The sequence below is a fragment of the Medicago sativa genome, chromosome 2, assembly GCF_051527215.1.
Source record: "Medicago sativa cultivar Bolivia chromosome 2, Bolivia_mono, whole genome shotgun sequence".
In the NCBI taxonomy this organism is placed as follows: domain Eukaryota; kingdom Viridiplantae; phylum Streptophyta; class Magnoliopsida; order Fabales; family Fabaceae; genus Medicago; species Medicago sativa.
The window spans coordinates 61,294,391-61,311,168 of record NC_140750.1 but is presented as its reverse complement, the minus strand read 5'-3'; the positions used below and the strand labels follow the sequence as shown (position 1 = coordinate 61,311,168).

The 16,778-nt window shown below is 34.6% G+C and overlaps 1 protein-coding gene and 3 long non-coding RNA genes across 5 annotated transcripts; 1 reads left to right on the top strand and 3 right to left on the bottom strand.

Moving 5' to 3' along the window:
- Nucleotides 1-1,476: 1,476 nt before the first annotated feature.
- Nucleotides 1,477-6,399, top strand: LOC146949393 (uncharacterized). Of its 2 annotated transcripts, none has more exons than XR_015027250.1 (2): nucleotides 1,477-2,014; nucleotides 3,783-3,974. XR_015027250.1 is itself a non-coding variant. In XM_085745424.1 (2 exons), exon 2 carries the CDS (start codon nucleotides 5,744-5,746, stop codon nucleotides 6,191-6,193), a length of 450 nt encoding a protein of 149 aa, XP_085601550.1. In that variant the 5' UTR covers nucleotides 1,554-2,014; nucleotides 5,306-5,743; the 3' UTR covers nucleotides 6,194-6,399. The 2 variants fall into 2 exon arrangements, 1 of the variants encoding a protein (XP_085601550.1); XM_085745424.1 differs by lacking the exon at nucleotides 3,783-3,974 and adding an exon at nucleotides 5,306-6,399 and having other exon boundaries at nucleotides 1,554-2,014.
- Nucleotides 6,400-10,568: 4,169 nt separating this feature from the next.
- LOC146949392 (uncharacterized) lies at nucleotides 10,569-11,089 on the bottom strand. The gene is made up of 2 exons (XR_015027249.1): nucleotides 10,951-11,089; nucleotides 10,569-10,855 (listed from the first exon to the last, which is right to left on the bottom strand). It is a non-coding gene; the product is annotated as an uncharacterized LOC146949392 (long non-coding RNA).
- Nucleotides 11,090-11,735: 646 nt separating this feature from the next.
- On the bottom strand, nucleotides 11,736-13,324 carry LOC146949391 (uncharacterized). Its single transcript, XR_015027248.1, has 2 exons — nucleotides 12,642-13,324; nucleotides 11,736-12,536 (listed from the first exon to the last, which is right to left on the bottom strand). It is a non-coding gene; the product is annotated as an uncharacterized LOC146949391 (long non-coding RNA).
- Nucleotides 13,325-16,373: 3,049 nt separating this feature from the next.
- On the bottom strand, nucleotides 16,374-16,778 carry LOC146949390 (uncharacterized). The gene is made up of 2 exons (XR_015025405.1): nucleotides 16,672-16,778; nucleotides 16,374-16,570 (listed from the first exon to the last, which is right to left on the bottom strand). It is a non-coding gene; the product is annotated as an uncharacterized LOC146949390 (long non-coding RNA).

Below are 16,778 nucleotides of genomic sequence, written 5' to 3'. Positions count from 1 at the left end.
ACGAATATGTAAGCGGTATTGTGAGTATGTATATCAGTTAAGAATGTAAGAATCTACCTTCGGAGTTAAGTATGTTATTATGAAAGGAGATGCAACTCTCGAGTTGTGCAATGAGAATCATACTTTCGTATGCGATACTTGTTGAGTGAAAACGATACTTGTTAAAATATGTTAAGTCATGATTTTAAAGCTTTTAAAAGTTAAGATTGGTATTATGGAACTTGGGAACGATATTTTATTTAAACTCATGGAATTATACATTTTCGAAACTGATGAAATATGTCGTAAGTAAATTCACTTAAGACGTACAAAACTTCAGGACCAACTTGTCGTGGACAAGTTTTGGCGAGTTGTTAAATCTTTTTTTTCAAAATATAGAAACTCGTCCGGTGGTTCTGTGGTACCATCACACCATCAGTTTTGGAGATAACAAAAACTTTTTAGTTACGAGCATATTCGTTCCAGGAACCGAAATACCAAAGTTTAAGAAAAATTTCTTCAAGAAAGATGCTAGAACATGTATCGTTATCATTTAACAAGAGGCGACATTTGAGAGTATGTACATGTTATGGAAACGACAATGTTCATATGAAGCTAATATCATACATGATACACGGTAATATGTTAAGAATGTTTGATGTATGTGCAAGTGGATTTGCTAGAAAGTTTCAAGAGAAAGTGAACCACAACGTTGGTTATTAAATTGTCAGATGAGGTGGCAAGTTTAATTTCACTCCTCTATGTCAAGCTATTTGAGTTACCCATTAGTTCGGGTGTGGTAAGATTCAATGAGAATGTAATAAGATCGGAAGATTTCTTAAGACTCGGAAGGAGATTCGTGAAATCGTCTATACGAGTAATGGAAGTAAGAGGCATGTGTCTCAAGGTATAGTAAGTAAATTGATGTATGAAGTGTATGTTTACCCGATAAGATTATGTATGCATGAAAAGATGTTTTAAAGTTACAAGTAAGCACTGCAGGGCAAACCTGGTTTCCGTAGGATCCCAGTTAAAAGGAAAATCCTGAGTGTTCATGTTTATAATAAGATACCTTTATGGATGGTTAATGATAAGTGGGTAAGATATGAGTCCGAAACGATAAGTCTATATGTAGCAAGGAATGATCTAAATCATGATGTAACAAGTTAACTCTAAATGTTGAGTGATATTAAGATCAAGAAAGCTATATGCTTATGTATGTGAATCAAGAAACAAGACGAAATGCATGTTTGAGGAATTTATACGATGAACTTCTTGAGAATAAATGATTAGAATATGTATGGCTTAGACCAAGGATGCTAAGACTTTGTCATGATGATTGGTAAGTGATCTCTAAATTTCGAGGACGAAATTTCTTTAAGGGGGTAGAGTGTAATATCCTGCTATTTACCTAATGGAATTTTTATCAGACAAACGTATCAGAGGATTCAGGTTCATGGAAAGTAAGTATAATGGAAAATGTTAATTATGAGATGTCAGTTAATTACGAGTTAAGTATCAGAGTCGGATTTAATACGTTTAAGGCAAGGGCAAATTAGTAATTGCATGGAAAAGGATATTTATTTGGAATTGGTCTCAAAATATCTCATTTCCCATTTTCTTTCTCTCTCTAGGGTTGAGAGAAAGAGTTTTGCTCTTCCTTCTCTCTACTCTCTCCATCGCCCTTCTCTCTTCCTCTCCACCAAATCTTTCCCTTCCATGGCAAGTGAATCAAACTTGTTCCCTCTTGATCTCTTAACTTTTAGAAGCTTGGATTATGTTGGTTTCTCTACTTCTCCTCTCAAGAAGAGAATCATAAGTTAGGGTTTTGGTTTGTTTGAGCTTCAATCCTTCTTTCTTTCATGAAGCTAGGGTTTGGTTATTGATTAAGAAGATTAGAGCTTTGGGTTGCTTGAGCATGGATGCTTATGTTGAGCATGTATCATGGAATTGATGATTCAAGATCAAGGATTAGATTTTGATGAAGTGAAGAGGATACATGGAGGCTTTGGGAATCAAGTGCAATCTTAGTTAGGTGAGTTCCATAGATAGATTACCTACCTTTGGGTTGTTTAATCTTATGAAGAAATTATGTTTTATGTTAGTTTAGCTTTTATGAATCTTTAGTACCCCAAAGAAATTCTTGTTGTTTATATGATAAAATTGCCATGAGATATGTTTAAATGAAGCTATACATGTTGCTGGATGTATTGGTGCATTACAGGGTCCAATTGGACGAGTTTTGGGTCAAAAATGGCGAAAACCCGTAGCCGAAAACACCGAAAACGCAAAATTCGCAGCGCTGCGCCTGAACAAGGGCGCTAGGCGCCCACAAGTCAGAGAGCCAGCGCTAGTCGCCCTCCCTCTGGCGCCAGGCGCCCCAGACAGGACAACGTCCGCGTTGTCTTGCGTTCGGGTGCTTGGGGGCAGTCGTGTGGGGGTCCGTAGCGATCGTTTCGAAGTATTCTTTGACTGTTTTCACTTATTTTTCTACTGGAACAAATATGGTTTTATCAAAACTTAGAACTTATAAACGGCTTGGAATTTGGGTTTTCGGCACTTTCGTCCTTTAGAAATTATTGAAAATTGCACACAACATCCATTGATCCTTGAATCTAAAATCATGGCAATCTTAGCATGTATTACAAGGATGGCTCAAGAAAGTTTAAGCATGATGGGGTAGTGATGAATTAAGTAAGGGAATAACTAGAGCCTCGACTTAGTCATCGAGAACTAGATAGTTAGCAAGAATCCCTAGATGATAAGACGCGAAGCATGTTATCTTCGCACATGATTAAGAATAAGATAGTAAGCATGTTAGATGTGGTTTGATTAGTTAATCTCTCCACCATGATAAGTATGTTTATGAACAAGTATAAGTTACAACTAATCGGATCGATTAAGGTTCCGAGGTAAATAAGCAAGTATGTATATGTTTAACTTATATGCACGACAAGACCATGACTTAATATGTGTAGGTGACATATCTCTTGATATCCACATCAGAGGGATACAAGGGGTTCTCATAATGAGAACGATTTAAGCCGTAAGGGACCCGCATGTCACTGAGTAAACAAGATGTAGGTGCTCGTGTCTCTTGTTATCCACGCCAGGGGGATACGGGAGGTTCTCGACCTAAGGGGAACGGTTTAAGCCGCAAGGGACCCGCACGACACTGAGGGAGTCCGATGTACGTACATCGGTCATGTATGGGATTGATCTCGGGGTTACTCCACCCGGGACTATCGTAAAATGAATCAAGATAATAATTGTTTGTTCAACGCTAACCTAATGAATGAACTTAGACACGATTATGTTTATTATGATTATGTTATGTTTATGCTCATGATCGAGCTCATGTATGATTATGTTTAAGAACAAGAACAAGAGCATGAAATGTTATTAGATGAGAGCAAGATATGTATAGGACAAGTAAAGAAAGCTATGACCGTGACGACCTTAGTTTTCCCTAATCGTCCAGATTAGAATCATGTCATGAATATGCTATGTTATTTATGTTTAGGCCTTGTTACGTAAAGCGTACACTTGGCAATGCGGTTTAGGTTCCCTCAACCGCCATGACATGTATAGATGAGAAGCCTATAACAAGTAAGATATGATTATGACGGCTATAGTATGCACTACCGTCTAAGAATGCAAGTCCCCACACACGTATAATCAACCGTCAGGTTGTAATGTAGACACGTGGTGACCGTAGGTTTCCCCTTGAGGTTGCCTATAGCCTAGGTTTTAGGGGAACTCACTGAGACATTATGTCTCATCCCAATCCTTATTTGTTTCAGATAAACAGGTTGGATATGCAAGCTTGAAATCGGATGGATATTTCAACAAGTGTGCGTTCGTGTCGCTGCAGGATGCTTTGGATTTTAAGGATGAATTATATATGTATGGTTGAGATGGTTATGTTATTTATGTTCGAACGCAATTTGTTGTATAAATATTCATTTGTATGTAGTTTATGTTGTAAATTTTAATGCATCCAGTACTAATATTAACGCACGTGCTAGACTTTCTAGATACGTCTGGTATGGGTGTTACAACATGTTTTTTAGGGTAGCAGTTACTCCGACTCGGTGGTTTCTGCCGTATGTTACGGTGGTTTCCACCGTGCGTCAAGAGTTTTAAATGCTTTTGCTGTCTATTTCCTGTTGGTGTTTAGGAAGATTGGCGACAGGCTTAGTTTTCTAGGGTTAGGTTTAGATACTGAGTTGTTTAGGCGTTCGTGACTATTCGTTTTTTTGTTGAAACTGTTTACCGCGTCTCGAAATTTTCCAAACCCTTCCCATTGTGATCAAACCCGTTGGTTTCGGAGGAGATGATTGTGATTTTCTCCTTGCTTTTTCGCTTTCAGGTTTGATCATGGTAGGAAACTTCGGCGAGAACAGTGGAGCGATGCCCGAGGATTCCTGGGTAGGAAAAGAAGCCCTAGAAACAACGTCCCATTTATCGTCTGCTGGTGCGGGAATAGTTCCACACTGCCCGATAGGGAGGAGATAAGATTGGGAAATTCTTCTTCCAAAAGTCGCGGATAGGATATGCTCGCGCTTTCCGAGGGACCGCATCCCTATGTATGAGGCTGTTTTCAAGGAAGTGGGTTTTAGGCTTCCATTCTCTTCTTTCCAGGTCAGTGTCTTCGAATGGCTGGAACTTTGCCCTTCCCAGTTGAAGCTGGATTCTTTCGCCTATTTGACGGATTTTAAGTTGGTGTGCCGTTTCCTGCGACTCTCGGCTACCAAAGACCTTTTCTTTACCATCTTTACCATTCAACGAGGTTTGGACAAAGATGGCGGCTGTAATTGGGTATCTTTCCGTCAGCGTACAGCCTTGTTCGAAGCCTTTAGTAGTGGTGCTACCAGGTTTCATGAGAGATTCTTTTTGGTGAGACCCTGGACTGAATTGGCGCTCAATAGTGTTCTGAAAGTGAAAGAACGCCCTCACAAGGAAGTCGGTGTTGCGTCGGCGCACGTCCTACGTTTCCGCTTTTGTTGGAGCCTAGATCATCTTAGGCCCGAACCTGCCATGTACAAACATAGTTATGATAGGCTGACTAACCGCAACAAAACGAGCTTTGCCAGAATCATTGAATTTGTGAGCTCTTTTTCTCAGTCGGAGGTGGACGCTGAGGATGGTAACCCAGTATTGGATTCACGGGGGAATCCGGTTATAAGCCTTGTTTGATTGATACCTGTTCTTTGGTGTTTTCTAAGAATCCCTTGGTCTTTTTAGGTATGCTGGAAGTGCTTTTTTTTGTCTTTCTGCTTACTTGAGTTTTTGACTAACGATTCGCTTCTGTTTTCACGTGCAGGAAAAATGTCCAACATTCGTTACCTGGTGAAGAAAGCCAGTCAGAAAGTTACCGGTCAGGGCAGTAGTAGTAGGAAGAGAGTTGAGCAGCGAGAGCGGACAACAGATGCTTGGTTTCCCATCCGGGTGACCGATGAGCCTGCAGAGGATATAGAGGTTCCCCTCAAGAGGAAGAGGATCGCTGCTTCTGACAAGGGCAAGCAGGTTCAGTCCCAAGCTGTGGCCCCTCACCAAGGAGCTTCTCCGGCTGACGAAGGTTTGTTTTAGCTCCCCAAAGTGTGGTCGCGGTTTGACCCTTTCCGTCCTCAAGCGTCGCTCTACCTTGGAGACTCCGAGCTGAAGGAAATTCGAGATTTGGGGCCTGCTGGCCCTTCCCGTGCTATCACAGAGGGAGTTGTCAGTGCTATGAGGGCCCTGGAGGTTGTTGTCTTTCTCAACAATGCTTCTACGGAGGAGGCGGTTCGTTCCGATGGCTGACATGGAAGCTGAACTGGCCGCTTTGAAAGAAGGTGCTTCAGAGAAAGATGAGATGATTGCTTTTTTGAAGGGGAAAGCGGACTCGGCGTCTTGCTGTCAGCGTGAGCTGGAGGAGGTCCGGGCCAGGTTTGCCGCTGAGAAGAAGGTCCTTGAGGATGCTCTCTGTGATGCCTGTCAACCTAGTGAGGATGAAACTGAGGATACCGCAGTGCTTGCTTGCCCTGCTTTGGTGTACAAGCTCGAGGAATTGGAAAGGAACCTCGTGGGTGCTGCACGTCATGGTTTTGAAAACGCCATTGGGCAGCTTAAGGTGTTGAATCCTGGTGTGCGGTTCCGAGTGGATGGAGCGCATTTCTTGAAATATGTTAGGAATGGTGAAATTGTTGATCAAGACGATGATGGGCATGTCTAAAACTCCCAGGCTTGTATTGCCCTGTAACTTTTTAATGTTTTTTGCTTTCATTTGACCGGCCCTTGCGCCATTGACTTTGTTGAAAAGAGTACGGAAAAATAGGTTTTTGCAATAACATAAATATTTGTAATAAATCCAAATAATTACTACTTTATTTGGAATTTTTTATCATTAAAAACTCATTTAAAATACAGAGGTGGCTTTTTTTTTTTAAGGAAAATGCAGAGATGGCTTTTTCTTCAGCTAGGAATAAAGTATGTAGAAAGCTAAGTTTTAATTGAATTGTTTTTGCAAATATTTTGCTTAATTATTTTAGAGTAACTCAACGAAAAATTCTCTTCAACCGATAAAATATATAAATATTACCAAATACAATAAAATACTCTACTTTACAATATACATGACTATTTGCTTAATTTTTTTTTTTGAATAAATTAGCCAATTAAGATATTATATTTTATAATGCAAATGGTTATTGAACTAAATTATTTTTCAACATAAAATCAACAACCACGCAGTAAGATTTTTTATTTTTTATAAAAAATAATCGTTATTTTTTAACTTTTTTTTTTTTGAATAAATTAGCCAATTAAGATATTATATTTTATAATGCAAATGGTTATTGAACTAAATTATTTTTCAACATAAAATCAACAACCACGCAGTAAGATTTTTTATTTTTTATAAAAAATAATCGTTATTTTCTAAAGTTAAATAAAAATATAAGTAATATATCTTAGACCAAAATCTATAAAAATAAAATAAAAAATATGTTAGTTAGTTTAGTACGAAAAGAGTAATGGTTTTTCTGAAGTGAATTGCAACAATGCCTAATGTTTTATGAATAAAGTAGAACTGTTCGATTTCTTTTCCAAATAAAAAGTGCTTAAAATTTTTTTTACATCAAAATTTAAGATTAATTTTCAAACCCTAAAATCTTACAGGACACATAACCCCTAAAATCTGTAGATTTGCTTCTGCATCCATCAGAACGAAAAAAACGTCAACGTATAGAAGGAACAAAAACGGGACACATTGTACTCCGATAGACTTGGTAGTTGTAACACTGAAAATAACACCCTTTTGGATTTTCGTTCCCCTCACCTGATGAATCTGAAGATTTAGTTTGTGGTGTATGTTGATTGATGAATCGTTTGCTTATTTTATGGCTTTGATTCATTTATTTATAATCAAACTGTTCTTCCCCATTGCGTAATTTTTCTTATCCTAGTGCAGGAGGGAGAACTAGGTAAGGGGAACGAAAATCCAAAAGGGTGTTATTTTCAGTGTTACAACTACAAAGTTTATCGGAGTACAGTGTGTCCCTATTTTTTTTTTGTTCTACAGGTTGACCTTTTTTTGTTATGATGGATGCAGAAGCAAATCTAAGGATTTTAGTGGTTGTGCGTGTAACGCCTCCACTTGGTGGGCGTGTAACGCCTGAGGCTGACAAGAGTGGGGAGTGGTCCGGCTCCTGGCAGCTTCTAGGAAAAATTGAATCACATCGGAATGAGAGGGATCATGAAGCCGTGCAGGTATGAGAATGCATGGTTGAAGGAAGATTTATAAGAATTGTTTCGTATTACCTATATCAACAAGATGCATGTTCTTTTTGGTAGCCCAAACCAAAAGAACTCCACAGTTAAGTGTACTTGGGTTGGAGCAGTTTTGGGATAGGTGACCTTCTAGGAAGTTTCTCAGAAACCGTGCGAGTGAGGACAAAACACGATGAAAAGACTCGTGTTGGTTTGTGGGGGTTAATCGGCACTTTCTTGAAAGTTGTCTTGGGTGTTACAAGTGGTATCAGAGCAGACCTCTCCCGGTATGCTGTGGTTCGAAGACAAACCAAGCGGAAGCTGGTGGGAATCTAACGCATACGTTTGGTGGGCATGTAATGCCCGACGTTGGCAAGGGCGGAAAATGGTCCGACTCCTGGAAGTTTCTAGTTAAAATGAGAGTGATCCTGAAGTCGTGCAAGTATGGGATTTCATTGTTGAAGAAAGGCTTATAAGAATTGTTAGGTACTACATATATCAACATGATGCATCTTATTTTCGGTAGCCCAAACCATAAGAACTCAACAGTTAAGCGTGCTTGACTTAGTTAAATTTTGGGATGGGTGACCTAGTTCAATTTTGGGATGGGTGACCTTCTAGGAAGTTTCTCGAAAAGCGTGCGAGTGAGGATAAAACACGCTAAAAAGACTCATGTTGATTTGTGGGGTCAGTCGGCAATCCAGAAAGCAGACCTCTCCCAGTATGATGTGGTTCGAGGACGAACCAAGCTGAAGCTGGTGGGCATGTAACGCTAGAGGCTGATAAGGGCGGGGTGTGGTTCAGCTCCTGGCAGCTTCTAGGCAAAACCTTATCACATCACAATGAGAGGGATCCTGAAGCTGTGTAGGTATGAGACTGCATGGTTGAAGGATTTAAGGAAGGCTTATAAGAATTGTTTGGTACTACCTATATCAACAAGATGCATCTTCTTTTCGGTAGCCCAAACCATAAAAACTCCACAGTTAAGCGTGCTTGACTTGGAGCAATTTTGGGATGGGTGACCTTCTGGGTAGTTTCTTAGAAAGCGTGCGAGTGAGGACAAAACATGGTGAAAAGACTTGTGTTAGTTTGTGAGGTCAGTCGGCAATCCTGAAAGCAGTCTTGGGTGTTACAGTGCGTCCTATACAATTTTAGGGTTTGAAAGTTAATCTTAAATTTTGATGTAAAAACGATTACGAGCACTTTTTATTTGGAAAAGAAATCGAATAGTTCATCTTTATGCTTAAAACGATTAGGCATTCTTCGTTGCAATTTACTTCAGAAAAACCATTACTTTATCCGTACTTAAATAACTGAACTATTTGCAAAAAAAAAAAAAAAAATCCAACGTGACAAGCCCATTTAACTTTCAATACAAGATTAGTTACCTTTTCCAATTATACCACTAATTTAGTACTACGTACATCACTCTTAATTCAAAATATTTAACCAGGTATTTCTTGTGCGTTCAGCTCTAAAGATCAATTGATCAAGTCGTCAAGCCAGAAGAAACAAATACAATCTCATCCAAATGTAATTGGGTATTTCAATTTGAGTTTTTGGTAAACGTGAATAAATCAATACATGATAAAAAATACTTCCATAAAAGTACTTTTCTCTCTCTTTCATTTATACATCTTTTTTAATATATATATGTCAACTGGAACAGTTATATTCAGACAAATAGAAGTAATAAACAAATAAAGAAAAATTAAAGGGTAAATTACATTTATCTTCCGTGAGGTTTCTTTAAACAACACACATACCCCTTCTAGTTTTAAAAGAAAAAACACTCACCTGACCTCCCCTCTAAACTTACTATGTTAGCCTAAAATGTTTGATAGATTATTTGTTAACAACTCTGCTTTATTCCATTACAACTAAACCCTACTATAATTCAATTGATGGCAGAGACTAGTAGTAGTAATATTGATGATGTTAATGGCGAGAAATTAGGGTAATTGGTGAATAGTTTGTGTTTCGTTGGAGAAGGATTTGGTATGGTGTAATAGTGTATTTAGGCTGGTGAATCAATTTTTAACACACACAAAAAAAAGTGATGGGTTAATTTTGTTTTACATTTTCCATTATAATTCCTTTATTTTGTTTGTTTCTATGTAAGTTTGTTTTATATTTTCTATTTGTACATTAATCCGTTTCCAAACATTAATTATTCCTTTGTAATGTATAAAAGAAATAGTAGTTTTGTTTTTTTGTTTCAAGAGAGATTAGTTTTGTTATAATCATCATTGTTGAATTACACATTTCATTTACTAGTTTGTTTTCCTATTTCTCTAGCCTAATGAATCCATAGATTTAATTTGTGTGTATGTTGATTGATGAATTGTTTGTTAGTTTTATGGCTTTAATTCATTTATTTATAATCAAATTGTTCTTCCTCATTGTGTATTTTTTCTCAATTTTTCATTGAGATGAGGTACCAATTTTTCGTGCAAGGAGTTGCCATGGCCAAAAACATCTTATCTGGCACAAGCATCCAATGCAACAGAGAAAGTTAACTGGCTACTAGCAACGTTAACATACAAGAGACGTATATGTTAATTAGGGAAACAAATAAGGGAGGTCAATGTTCATTTTTAAACTAGAGGGGGGTCTATATATTGTTTAAAGAAACCTCAAGGGAGGTGACTGTGATTTGCCCTAAAAATTAAGGTGTTACACATAAAAAAACTTATTAAATTTACCTCAAACAAAAATCTTATGCTAAATATAGAAGTAGAATAAATAATTTATCTACACATTCATATATTGTCTTTATTTATTAAACTATCTAATTATATTTATGAAATGATATTGTTGTTTTTCATATTTTCTATAAATGAAGGACAACAACATGCATGTGTAATATAACAATTATAATATACATTTGACCTTGTCATAGAAAAGGATATAAAAGTGTCAGCAAAATTATAAGCGTAGCAATATTATGGTGTTCAAATATAATTATACGGTTACAAATAATATAAAATTATTTTTCAACTTATTTGTTACCCTTGCACGCACACACAATAAGCATCATAACACCACACAAATTTAGGAAGTGTACACATATCTTTTGAACAATCAGCGCGTGATCTGCATGGAGTCAATCCCAAACGCCTATTGTCTAAAAAAAAATAAAATAAATGTTATTAAAAGGTAATGAAATATTTTATATAAGATAAATTAGATATTTTGAACTAGCGTGAAAAAATGACTTACTACTTTTGGTTGGGACGAAAAATACAAAAAGAAAAATGATAAAAACATAAAATAGATATGTAATTTGGGCCATATTTTTTTCTCCTTTTCATGAAAAAGAATAAAATTGTTTTGATCACTTTAAAAGAAAAGTTTTCTTGCTTAGTCAAGTTCAGCTAAATAGTTTTTAGCTCTTAGGAGTTCCAAAAGACCATTCATAAAATATGATTTACTATACGTGTCCCTACAATACATCAATGTGCATGTTTATCTCTTTTGCTCACTCAATTCATCAATTTAATTTTATATATATATATATATATATATATATATATATATATATATATATATATATATATATATATATATATATATAAACACACACAAATTCATATAGGGGTTTGCTATCTTAGACCAACAAAAAATATGAAGGTCCAAGTTAGCAAAAGTGCACCTTTTCGTTTGGACAAAAATATTCTTCATCTTTATTATTTAAAACTAATAGCTTGAGGGTTACTTTAGTAATTTTCATTAAAATATATTTGTTAACTTGCACCAATTTGCTAACTTAGATCCACTTTCATTTTATTAGAAATAGTTTCAGGGTTACTTTAGTAATTTTCATTAAAACATATTTGTTAACTTGCACCAATTTGCTAACTTAGACTCACTTTTAATTTATAACAAACAACTTGAGGTGCACTTTTGCTAACTTGGACCTTCATGTTTTTTGTTGGTCTAAGTTAGCAAACTACATACATATATATATATCATCTATTACCATTTCATGATACATAACACAAATATATACAAAAGGAAAAATAATATTGATAAATGATTTTTTTTTTGATAAGCAAGGAGAATGGACAGGCATCAAATGGCATCATCGACATCCCAACTAGGTTGGCACCCCGAGACACCGCCATCCTGCCACCACACTCTAAGAAAATATTATTAAAAAAGGGGGAAAAATATTTACAAAAAGTGGGGGGACTAGGCCAAAACCCACCAAAGAAACAGAATAGAACGACATAAAAACAGAAACTAAAACAGCCAAAGAACAGGCTAAGGAAATCTGTAGTTAGGCAAACCACATCTGTCTCTAAAGAAATCAAACCGTAAGGCACTTGGAAGAGTGTCAAGCCAATTGGTTCCAACCATAGAGTGTCCTAAATTTGCCAAAAAGTCCGCACAACAATTACCTTCACGGAAAATATGAGAAGAAATCACCTGAATCCCAAGGTTACGAGCATTATACCACCTGTTACGTAACAAGATAGGCACCAAAAGAGGGTTTGTAAAAATCAATAAAGCACTCGTGGAGTCACTTTCCAACCAAATATTCCTCCAACCATGTTGGGCAGCAAACTCAATCGCATAAATAATAGCCATAACTTCCGTATAGAAAACAGTCTGACACTCAATGTTACAAGCAAAAGCACCATGAAATGTCCCAAGATGATCTCGGAACAGCCCCCCACACGCTGCTAGCCCTCCCACAATTGAACCATCCGTATTAACTTTTAACCACGAAGCAGTTGGAGGCTTCCACAACACCATAATAATTTCCTTAATTGTGCGACAGTGCGGAGAAACCGCAAAGGAATCTAGAAAGACCAAATCAGATGGTAGGCATTTACCCTTAGAAGCATTGCCTGGCATAGCAATCATGGAGTGAATACGTACCTTAGCCGAGTGTAAAGAAGGCGTACCTGAGGAATACCGCAAAGAATTCCTTGCCCACCAAATAGTATCCAGCGTATGCAAGACCACAGCTAGATAAATATCAGATACCTGAGATGAGCATCTAACCGGGTGACAGGAGAGAAGAGAAACGGCTGAAGTGAGATCAATAGTGCAGCCGAGTTTAGAACCAATCCAGCCCCAAAGATTGATAAATGTTAAAAATAAATAATATTTGTAGAAATAATGCATCGAAGAGGTGATTGATAACATGTTTATTTAGAAATTCAAATGACCATATAATATTCTTTTTATTAACAAAATGATTGTTAACACCAAATTTTAAAGCTCAAATTTTATGATTAAAGTTTGTATACAGTGGAATTCAACCTGTAAAAAAAAGTTGAAGTCAAATTAAATATTTACATCAATTAGAAAATAGTTAAAAGAGTTTTAAGATATACAATTAAAATCTTAAACTAGACTATTTATTATTTGGTACCGACAACAATGGAAGAGTCACATATGTTCTTTAAATTGGATCATTTTTTAATCTCAACCATTTGCTTTTATATAAGGGTTGATAAATATTCATACCCTAGATACTTGATATGGTTCACATATGATACGACATTGATACAACAATATGGGTAAATTTCAAAATTGAAGATTCGATACGGTTGAAATACTTTAATAAAAATTTAAAAATATCTAAATGCACAATATATAAATGTAAATAATATTACCGTAAACAAATACAAGTAATATTGATAATAAATAAGGTGAGAAATGGCCCATTACATATATCCCAAAAAGAGAACATCATCTCAAGAAGAACATCATTACCTAATGTATCTATACTATATATACTAGCGAAAAGACGGGACGTCTTTCCTCTCTTTTCATTGCACTAACACATGTAAATTATGAGCGGTATTTTAATAAAATTTTGATTTTAATTAAAATTATAAGTACAAATATTTGTGACTTTCAAATTGTTACAAACACAAAAAAATCATGTCTATCTTTTTCAATAACAACAGTAATATAACAAATGTAATATAAATCCTTATCTATTTTAATAGCACCAACAATATAACATTAATATAGAAAAATTTGTTTAAGGGTATAATTTAAATTATAAAAAATTATCCCAAAATCTCTATCCTCTTCATATATAATATTGATAATATGTTTCTATTGTAGTGTAATATTTCATATTTTAATGAGATTTAATTTTTTAAGTAAAATTTAAAATAATTTTATTAAAGGATAAAATAGTTTAAATGAAGGGTAAAATAGGTATTGAAAAAGTCAGTCCAAACTCATATTTTAAGTCTGTTTTCTTTATATATAGTATAGATAAAAAATGGTCCGTTTTGGGCTGGCTTTTTCTCCTTTCAATTATACACTTAAGCAAATTTGACCATAAGAATACTATTTTGTTACATGTCATTCAAAAATATAAGAACTTATATTATATTAGTTATATTTTATTGAAAGATATTATAGTTTTTATGATGGTGACCGGGGTTTGAACCTCAGACCTTGCATATTTTATGCATTGTCCCAATCAACTGAGCTAAGCTCACGAGGACGAAAGATATTATAGTTTGTTACAATATAAAAGTGCAAAATATTTATTATCTATACCTATATAGTATAGTTTGACCAGAAGAATGCTATTTTGTTACATGTCATTGAAAAATATAAGTATAGTTCAAATTAAATTTAATAAAAATTTAATAAAAACAAATGTTGTAATTTATATGTATTAACACAATAAGGACAGCGGACTGACGAACACAGAGTGTCCGTCTAAGCGCTAGTATACTATAAGGTTTTTTTTCTTCGTACTTTTTACGTATAAAAAGTAATAAGAAAACTCATGTATCACACACATATCAGTTTCCACTGTCGTATCTTGGGCTTATCTGAAATGTATCAGACATTTTTTTCTTCAAAATAAAATTTAATCATTAGATACTCTCTCAATTCGTATCAGAATGTATCAAACAAATATCAGTGTAGGATACATACCAGATCTTAATTAGTACTTCATCAATTTTGAAATATCTCTAATCTTTGGAGGTGCATACCATTTCCAGTACAAAATGCATTTGTTTAATTCACAATATTAATTTGCGTAACTGTTCAAAAAACATGTGACACCACATGAATTGCTCTCAGTCTATGTATGGTCTTGTCTGTATAAGTTGGCTAACTCAAATGGTTAATACCTAATGTTTTGTTTTCTTTAGAAATGCTGACAAGTGTCCTTAAGACACTTGATAAAAATTTTAAAGTAGAATATCTTAAAATTTGTGTATTCGACACATTAAAACATAAAAAATCAACTTTTTTATATGAAACTTTTAAATTGTTTCTATTTTTTAATTCTTAACAAGTGCCTTTAAATATCATAAAGAAACTCATTAGTAATACTCTTTATTTTTTTCCTTCTCTATCTATTTATATGTGTGTCTTCTTGAACGTTTTCTGCATCTCATATTGTTAGTATGTTTTCATATTTCTCACACACACCACTTATTTCAAAGTTCAAACCAATGTTAGAAAAAAAATCAGTATAAAACTGAGTCATCATCTTCTTAAATACTTACAAAATAAAACCAGCCCAAACAAAAACTAACAAAATTGTTATTTTGGGTAAAATAGCACATAATTTTTTATTTTATCAAACAAATTTGTATTAACATTATTATCTTAGCCACACCAAATTCTTAATCCTGAATCTACCCCTGTCAAAGTCCTAAGAAGGAAACATAGTCGTGAAAGTCCTATGAGACTTCACATTGTTGATCAGTTTTAATGAAGATCAACACCTCTCAATTACGAGATGAGATATTCAAGGATCATAAACATTGACATATAGACATTGTATTACGAATGTGTATTCATCGTCATGTTGTATTATATGTTGAGAACATGTTATCTATTATGATTTATCTTTATGTCATGCTATATGTATTTGTTATGTGTGTTTTTGTATATGTGTTGTATTTAGATTGTGACCATTTACTATTGTTGTGGATTGGAATTAATGCCACAAGTTTCAATGAGTCGAATTACGAAATTAAACAACTGAGATTTGTGGTCATATATCTTAGGTCTTCACTTCACCAGTGGGTCTCCAGTACCAATAGCCCTCGTCTTTAGAGCAAAGGTCATATATCTTAGGTCTTCACTTCACCGGTGGGTCTCCAATACCAATAGTCCTCGTCTTTAGAGCAAATAACAACATCGAATTTTCTAAATGTCTTATTCGTCTTATGTTTGAGAGTTATGTGTGTTTGAAAGAAAAACTAACATAACGAAAATTGTACTGCTTACACTTGTATTAAGCCAAGTGCTTTGTTTGTGAGTATAATATGTATGGTGATATTATATCGTAGAATATGGTTTATCCCTGATTGTAATTTTTGAAAAAGAATTTTAAAAGAAAATACACTATGATTTTATGAAAAGGAGGTCATGACTGAGGTTTTAAATATTTTTTGCTTGTTTTATTTAAAAATAACGACTATTAAAAATTAAGCTGTCACACATACAAAAACTTATTGAGTTTACCTTAATCAACAATCTTATGCTAATTATAGAAGTAGAATTTATAATTCATCTTCACAATCATATATTGTCTTTATTTATTAAAATATTTCTATAATTGAACGACAAGCAGTAATATAAAAATTACAAGAAACCTAAGGCCTTGTCAAAGTAAAATAAATAAAAGTGTAGAAAAATTAAAAGAGTACCAATATTTTGATGTTCAAATATAATTAGACGGTTACAAGTAATATAAGATTATTTTTCAACTTATTTGTTACCCTTGCACACACTCACAATAAGCATCATAACAACACACAATTTGAGGAAGTTCACATATTTTTCAAACAATCAGCAAGTGTTTTGCATGGAACCAATCTCAAAGCTCTAATGTCTATGAAAAATATAATAAATTTTATTAAAAGATTAAAAGGTGACAAGATATTTTATATAAGAGAAATTAGATATTTGAGAATAGAATGAAAAATGACTTACTACTTTTGGTTCGGACGAAAAATATAAAAAGAAAGATGATAAAAACATAAAAGAGATATAGAATTTGGGCTATATTTTGTCTCCTTTGCATGTAATAAGTAGAAAAT

Bases quoted from the DNA above. Each gene is read 5' to 3' on its own strand.
- LOC146949393 (XM_085745424.1), top strand. From the start codon at position 5,744: ATGCTTCTACGGAGGAGGCGGTTCGTTCCGATGGCTGACATGGAAGCT.